The sequence below is a fragment of the Corapipo altera genome, unplaced genomic scaffold, assembly GCF_003945725.1.
Source record: "Corapipo altera isolate COAL_440 unplaced genomic scaffold, ASM394572v1 61267, whole genome shotgun sequence".
NCBI lineage: Eukaryota > Metazoa > Chordata > Aves > Passeriformes > Pipridae > Corapipo > Corapipo altera.
The window spans coordinates 88,175-96,761 of record NW_020885114.1 but is presented as its reverse complement, the minus strand read 5'-3'; the positions used below and the strand labels follow the sequence as shown (position 1 = coordinate 96,761).

Here is an 8,587-nt window from a genome sequence, read left to right as displayed (position 1 = left end):
AGAGGAAGGTAGGACACTAGTCAGTAAAGGCTTTGATGGTGTAGATAGTTTGGGGGTAGGTGTGGGGATGTCTGAAAGGCCTTAAGTCCCAGTGTACAGAATTGATTTGATGTGTATTTGCTCAGTTCACTATTTCACACCTGAGAGACTTCAGGTGGGATTCTTTAAACACCTACAGAAGGAAGTTGTTCAAGGTAGGGAGTGATTCATGCCTTCCTGGAGGAGGGCTGTGATACACTGGGGTCTCAGGACAGAGGGTTGCATCTACACACATTTTTGGTCTAGCTTTCTCCAGAAACACTGCTCCCACTGAGGCTGCACTGAATGGAATTGTGAGTCATAGAGAAGCTTAAGGATTTATCTGACAGGAAAACTATTGCAGAATTAAAAGTCTAGGGTGGCTGTGATTGATGTGTTTTAACAATTACTATGTCTTGTCAAGTTTCTTGTGCAGCGCCATTCCCATAATTAATGGGCAAGGACTTTTTAATTCCCCTCAGTGCAGCTCAAGTGGTGCCAAGACACTCCAAGTGTCCATAAAATATTGCCAAAGGAGCTGGAACAGGGCTGCCAGGGCCAGTTCTAATGTTATTCCACCTCAGTGCTGAAGCCTGATATCATGTGTAATGCCCCAGCACTGATGCACCACCCACTGCTGAGCCCACAGGGAGCCCTTCAGGGTCTCACACTCGGTTAGAGATTCAGATCTGACTCCTGCTGGGGTGGCACATTGGTGACATGGTCACCATTCACCAAACACTAATCCCCACAGGTGTGCCCAACACCCCACTTATGTGCCTTATTGCCATGTGGGATAACATTTCCTTCATGACACATAAATGGGGTTATCTCTCCAGGACCTGTCCCACTTTATACATGTCCTCCCACCATAATGAAGGAACAAGGGGGTTCAGGAGTGGGACAACAGACCTGTGGCTACTCTATTTGGTATGAAGGCCAGCTTAACACTTCTGACTCTTTGGCAGGGCCCTGGTTTTAAAATCTAGTTTTCAAGCCCAGCATGTTTGTTTTGTAATATGCTCCAGACATCAGTTCTTAAATGTGGATGAGTCGCTGTCTTTTTGCAGACAACAGTGACATAGCTCTGGGCACCACTGGCAAGCAAACATTTTTAATATTTTCAAGCTGTGTGGCTTCTGAGAGATGTTTACTATCATCTTTTGATGTTAATACCTGTGTCAGAGTGATTGCATGGAGGCAATACTGGGATATGAAAGGGAATCCATGGTGCAGTGTAAGATATGCTCTTCTCATCGTGTGAGAGAGACAATTCTGTGGTACTTCACGCTGAAGGATTTCATTCTTTAGTTCTTTAAGCCATCCAGAGGCACCTGAACTACAAATATTCTAGAAGTAGGTGTCTAATGTCACTGCAGTAGAATCACTTTGAAAAATCAGATTTGCATAATACCTAAGCAGCATTACCACTGACAGCAGGTATTGCAGTATTCTGTACACCTTAACTGGGTCCCAGATTTTTATATATAGAATCACTGAATGGGTCAGGTTGGAAGGAACCTTAAAGACCATCTTGTTCCACCCTCTGCCGTGGGCAGGGACACCTTCTACTAGCCCAGGTTGCTCCAAGCCCTGTCCAACCTGGCCTTGGACACTTCCAGGGATGGGGCAGTCACAGCTTCTCTAAGCAACCTGTGCCAGGGCCTCACTACCCTGGGCTCAAGCAAAGAAAAATTTCTTTCCAATATCTAATCTAAACCTACTCTCTTCCAGCTTGAATTCATTTCCCCTTGTCCTGTCACTCCAGGTCCTTGTAAATTGTCTCTCACCATCTTTCTCGTAGGCTCCCTTCAGGTACTGCAATGCCACAATCAGGCCTTCTCTTCTCCAGGCTGAACAATCCCAACTGTCCCAGCCTTTCCTCACAGCAGAGCTGCTCCATCCCTCTGATCATCTTGGTGTGTCCTCTGGACTCTCTCCAACAGCTCCATGTCCTTCCTGTGCTGGGCCCTCAGAACTGGAGCTGCACTGCAGGGGGGTCTCACCTGAGTGGGTCAGAGGGACAGAATCCCTTCCCTTGACCTGACACTCATCCTGCTTTGGATGTAGCCCGGGATACAGTTGGCTTTCTATATAAATGCTTGCACACACACCTGCAAATGCAGAGCAGTGTCAGTGGATCCTCTAGGGAGGAATGGAGGCCACAGAGAGGAGAAAGAACCCAGGAGAGTAGCGAGTGCAGCATCCCCATATCAAGAGCTAATGGAAAATGAATGTACATGCTATCAATATTGATTTCATATTACGCTGGTTTAGGCTGTTCAAGGTCAGTAAAATGTGATAAAGCACTTATTTTGTTATAACTATGCCATGCATTCTCTGCCTGTTCAGCTTTGGTGTGGCCAAGCAGCCACTCAGACATCTGTGAGCCTCATACAGGTCCTGATGTGATTCCAGCCACCACATGAAACCCTTCATAACCATGATTTATTAATGCAGTGTTTGGAGTCCTCAGCTTGTCCTATACTTTCCAGGGTTTCTATTTGCTTCATGCAGATTAAACTATGTGTGATATCAAAACGTTGATCAGCTGTTCACTCATTTCTCCTTCAGAGATGTAAAAGAACAAACCAGAGAATTTCAATGAATATTTACACACCAAAGCCCAACTTTTTATCACAGTGATATTTCTGCTTATTTACAGGAACTTTAACAGAACTCTTGGCACTGTCTCAAAAACCTGTCTGTGTCCAGGAACAGACAGTAGTTTCCAAACAACCAAATAACAGCAAAACTGAGGAACCTGCTCATTCTTTAGGACTCAAATGAGGATAATGGCTCAGGTCCTTCCTTAATCCTTGTTTTACATGAGATTATGAAACTGCTGCTAGGGGAGAATGGAAAAGGAAGAATAATTGTACATGGTTTATTTTGCCCAGCTGTTGACACAAGTGATTGTTGAAAAACGTCAAATGAGTGAAGAAGAAGGGGAAATAAAGATGATCCTAAAAGGTATCAAAACTGTCTGAAAATAATTCCATAATTTATTTTCATATACGAAATTTGGAAAACATATTTTGGGTTCTGTGTTCTTCCCCTTATGTAAGATAACTGGAAAACTTCAATTGGATCCCCTCCTGTGATGGGCAATGACTCAAGTACTGAGCAGAAAGAAACTGCACAAGATTAAGCCTTAGAAGCCTAATGTAAAATGAGATTTCTTTTTAATGACAGGTGTTATTAATATACAACATAATTCAGGTTTATTGTTATAAAAGCCCAATAGTTTTGACCACTGATCTTGTGTGCACAGAAACCAGACTTCCAAGGACAATATGCTCACAGAAATCATACGTGAACTCTGAGAGAAATAAACTGTTCAAGTAGTAAAAGCCCCACAATTGTAATTTCTTTGTTAACAAACTCTGCAGTGTATTTTGTCTTGCCCATTTCATTGCCAGCAGGAGGATAAACTAAACTTTTGCTTCTTAATCTGTGAAGGTCTTGGCCACCTCTGGTTCTCAATTCCCGTTGTTGTGTGGTGTTCAAACAGTAACCTCTAAAACTGTGGCAGAATGTGAAAATTCCACCCCCACCCACCCCTGGTTCTCCACACATACTTCATGCCAAGGGTTTATCCTCCTCCTGGACAACCAAAATCAAGAATGCAGTTGGTATGATTTATATATTAGTTATGAAATAGCCAAATTTCACTGCAGACATCTCAGCGTTCCAGTTGCACTAGAGGGTTCAAATAAGGAAAAATCTTTTAAAGATCTCGTGAGGTGCCTGATTCAGTCTTCTGAAAACACAGTGAATCTGTGGAATGTGTATCCTAACCAGTGCAATCCAGCCTCTTTTTAAACAATTCCAGCAAGAGCCTCTTCTCTGAGAGTTTTTTTCTCTGCTCTATCAGCTCTCCATACTGGAATTATTATCTTCAGATATTCTGCTCTTGTCTTCCAAGGCATACAGTCCCCCTGCAGGAAGCACCTGCATCAAAGGCAGCACTGGCAAATGTAATTTTGTGTTCAAACCAGCAAATTGGAGACATACTGCAGCTCTTGGTTCACTCTGATAGATGCAAGCCTTGGAAAACCTGCTGTGTACGACCACTGATGAAAAATGAATGAATCGGATCGGATTGCATAGGGGAAAATGCAAGCACCCAAAAGAAGAATAAACACTCAATTAAAATCTAAAAATAATCAAATGTTAAAGATTCCTGTAAGAATTAAATCCTTGTGCTGGATTTTTGCCAGAGGTGTTGAGAGAATGGTTTCATGATGAGTATAAAACAACTGTATCCTTTTGTGTGTTTAAGTTACCACTGTAACTCCAGCTGATGAACGTTTTGGGAGCTCTTGGATTAGTCACCAAATAAAAAAAAGTACATCTAAATGTACTTGCATAGCACATTTGCATAAAGGGACAGTTCCCTCCCCAAAGCTTAATTTTTTTCCTCTTGTCTAGCCTTTAAAAGTGAATCAAGGATTCTCTTTCACAGGTAGCACCTTTTTATTGTCAGTAAAACAAGACTGGTAGCAGAAGAAAACTCTAAATAGACCACATGAGGCCATTGGTGGTTCATGCTTTGAGATATGAATTCTTTTATTAGAGCTTTTCTGTGATGTTTTAAGACTTGCTGCAGGTTCTTAAAAATGAATAGGAATTGTTCTATTCTGAACTGTCAGCAGTTTGGAAACTTAAAACATCCAGGACATGTCTCAAGAAATCCAGTTGTTCTCTTTGATCCTAGATTAAAGGGCCTGTTGGAAATTTCAGAGCTATGTAGTTTCTTACACAGTTCCAATTAACACGACACTTGAGCTTTATTCTGTGAATGTACAATAACGTAGAAAACTCCTTGGAATTCCCTCATCAGCCATATTCTATTTAAAAATACATGTATTGGTTTTATATCAACATCCTCAGCCACATTCAACACTCCATTTGATACCCTCAGGTTTAATTCACAGAACTTCAGCTTCACAGATTCTTACCAATAAATCCCAAAATGCATGCATGGCTTGGTTTAAGAAAGATATTTTACTTGTGTTTCATACACAAAAGAACTGATAATCAACAGTGGCTTAAAAAAATTAACACTACTGCACTTTTTCACAAGTGTACAAAAAAGAAATAATGAATTTACATTCAACGGTAAAGCTTAAAGTCCACTCTAATAATAGTTGCATTGACATTCACATACACAAGCACAGAATAAATATTTCAGGATTCTTATAAGAGCATACAGCATACATACAGTACTTGAATTTTACATAGGGAGTGTTAGTAGGGTCAGGAGCTCATAATCTCATAGAAAAGTTAAACTAAAATCAGAAAAGGTTGTGTGGGAGGTAACACCAAGGTACTGCACAGAGCTAGCAGGTTAATAAATCCATTTGTGTGAGGAGTTTGCTTCTGCTTCTTCATATTAGGACAGTTTGTTTGCAAAGGTGTATTCAAAGTGCAGATTAATGAAAAAAAAAAAAAAAGAGAAGATATTCTTGTATTTATTAATACATGCAAGAGGCAGCCCTCAAGTCACCCGACAGAATAAAGCTGTTATTGGCAAGTGGCCGATATAATACAGATGTTTCAGGCAATTTTTCTAAAGCACTTTAATAGCAGCAATTGTAATTTATAATGGCTCTAGATTGACTTCTGTTTGGGTTAAAGGGCATCGTATTTCTTTGACATTTACAGCTATATTTCTTTATAAATAAATATCTCAAATAACAAATAGCATAGTTAACGTTTCTTTTTTCTCTCTTTTGCATAAGTGTCGTGGAAAAACTCTGACTTTTTCAGAGACATAATGTGCAAAATAATGTTAGAGTGGAAACAGGGACACAGAGCATCACAGTTACATTCCTGGGATGTCAGCCCAGCCCTTCTTACACTCTGAGGGCTGGTCTTGCCAGGGTAATGCAGGGCTTTAAGGGACAATTTTCCCAATGGCTTGCTTGGTAAATAGATACAATTTATGGTATCTTAAAGAGCTGTAAATGTGAAGTTTCATTTAAAGCAGTGTGTACAATACGTCATGTATAGGACTCAGTATTTCCACACAGTGACTTCTCAAGATTTGACAAGTCTGCTCATCTCCTTTCAGGTATTTTCTCCCCAGCCTGAACATCTTTGAACATTTGTGTTCATTTGGTGTTTCCTCTGTTGCATATTTACCAGCTCTTCTTGCGTTTTATAATCTGATCTCGTATCACCTAACTGACATCTGCACACAAATATTTCCAATCAGATAGAGGGTGCACAACATTAAAACTTTTAAACCTGTCCTGTAAGTGTCATCAAGACAGGAGCACAGGAACCACAGTGCAGAGTCCAACCTCTCACTGGCTGTACTGTGAAGATTCTCCTTTTCGGCGTAGGAGAAAGGAAACTTGTGTCTGCTTTTTAGATTCTGAAAACAAGCCAGAGTGGAGAAAAAGAGTTAACACCAGACTTAATAAAGCTTTTAAGACAAAACCTGTTAAGCAATTTAGACAGACACTGAATTTCCTGCTGATTTTCTCAAGTCTGTACACACAGGAAATTTTTTAACAGTAGGAAGAAGTTGGGAGTTGCTACATAGGAGAAATCTGCCATTATTACAAAAACTGGCTAAGTGGGTTCTTTCAGTATAACCCCCTCACTGGTCACTGTTCTCAGTGGTGCTGTTGCCCTTTTCTTTTTTCTCCTGAGTCTTGTTTCCCTTCTTCTTTTTCTTCTTTTTCTTGGTCTCTTCCTTCTTGCCAAAGGTTATGAAGTCACTTTTGTCAATTTGGCTGTTTGGTGGCTCCTGCCGGATGGAGATGATTGCAGGAGATCCCGGGATAATGAATTTGTCTGGCAACTCACCAGGACCACCTTGTTTGGAATTGCCCGGTCCAAATTTAAAGGTCCAGCTGTTGCTGTTCACACCAGCTCCCACTGGGGGGGACACCTCTCCCGCCTCAGGTTCTGAAAAAGTCAAAACAGCAAGAAAAGCTTAAAGCATCATTAAATACAAGCCCTCAGTGAGCATCAGCTTCCCCTTTGAAAGCTCTGGCTTCAGCCCACGGTGACTCCTGGTTGCCTGGCTGCTCATCTGGGGGTTACCCACTGATTCTTGCCCAGGCTGCTCAGTGCTAGCACACACTGACTCACTCTGTGCATGGCTGGGCCCAAGAGGCTCTGGACTCTTGTGCCTTGAAACACGGTTGTTCTTCATTCTTCTTTTGAATTTAGAGTATGTGAAATAAGAGATGGCTGTGATGCAGCCCACTGTAAGGTTTTAAGGCAGGAAACACAAGCATGTGTGTTGCATGGCAAAAGAGTGTCAAGTCTTCTGGGACAGGGTTAGAAGTGTCCAGGGCAGCCCTGGCATCATGCACATCCATTTGGGGTATTTTAGCAAACCAGCTGTGTCCAGGATTCCTCATGGAGGAAAAGAGCGTCTGAAGGGATGGTGTCAGAGGATGGACCCAAGTTTGGTGGTGCTGAGCAACAGGACAAGAGGTAATAGAAACTGATGCTCAAGAAGTTCCTCCTGAACACGAGGAAGAGCTTCTTTAGTGTGTGAGTGACCACACACTGGAACAGATCGCCCAGAGAGGGTGTGGAGTCTCCCTCACTGGTGATATTCTGGATGCAATCCTGTGCCATGTGCTCTGGGATGACCCTGCTTGAGCAGGGAGGTGGAACCAGATGACCCACTGTGGTCCCTTCCAACCCGACCCATCCTGTGATTCTGAGTTGGTGCATCCCTGAGAGGAACCTGAGGCCAAGTAGCACATGTTTGTGTTTGTGTGTGTGCAATGTGGCTGAGCAGCAGACATGGCCCTAGAGCAAAACCAGGAGGGAACTGAACTGTCTGGGTAGAGATACTGCAGGACTCCTTCCATCAGGGTGCACAATCTGGTCTCAGAAATATCCATGGTCTTCAGACAATATCCTGGTATTTTTTACAGATCACAGCATTTTATAGAGGCCAATATAAAGTTCTTTCCCCAGATTTAGGTTTGCATTTTGAAACAAGTTTTAATTTTATTTCCATGATTTTGATTAGATTGAGCTAATCTGATTAAAATGCTTGCGTATGTTGCTCTGACAAGGACAATTTTATAGAATAATGAATTGCAACAAAATTAGCTTCTTCCATGAGAGAAATTCTTAAACCTGGTTGTTTTCTTTCCTCTGAAACTTTGAAAGCTTGTTGTAACTGTAACTGTAACTGTAACTCCCAGTTTGGAATAGCAACAGCACATCTATTTTAATATATCATTTCAAGTCTTTAAAGGACTCTAATCAGGGGAAGGTTCAATGTTTATGCCCTGATGCTAAAGCCCTCAAATTGGATGAAAATATTTTTATCTATACCCTAAAAATGCAGTATCAAAACACAGGACCTCTCACACTTGGAACACTCCCAGCCACACACAAACCCTTGCAATAGCACACAAAAAATCCCAATACCATTGATTAAGTCTCAGCATCATGTAACAGAGCTGTCCAGTTGAAGAGGTAAAGATGTTTGGGGTAAGGAAGGAGGTGGGAACTGTGCTGATACAAGGATGGGTTGGACAACCATTTGAGAGGGACTCCATTCCCTTGGAAAAGGAGGGAA

The 8,587-nt window shown here is 41.7% G+C and overlaps 1 protein-coding gene across 2 annotated transcripts in view; it reads right to left on the bottom strand.

Annotated features, from left to right (window-relative positions):
* Positions 1-4,478: 4,478 nt before the first annotated feature.
* Positions 4,479-8,587, bottom strand: part of LOC113960366 (protocadherin alpha-C1-like) — an 81,368-nt gene continuing 77,259 nt past the window's right edge. Inside the window, exons 4-5 of one of the 2 annotated variants that reach the window (XM_027669902.1) lie at positions 6,841-6,942; positions 4,479-6,403 (exon numbers count right to left, since the gene is read on the bottom strand). In XM_027669902.1, the coding sequence (XP_027525703.1) occupies positions 6,333-6,403; positions 6,841-6,942 (173 nt within the window). In that variant the 3' untranslated portion in view covers positions 4,479-6,332. Of the gene's footprint in view, positions 6,943-8,587 lie in introns of both variants that reach the window. The other variant, XM_027669901.1, reaches the window with a different exon arrangement.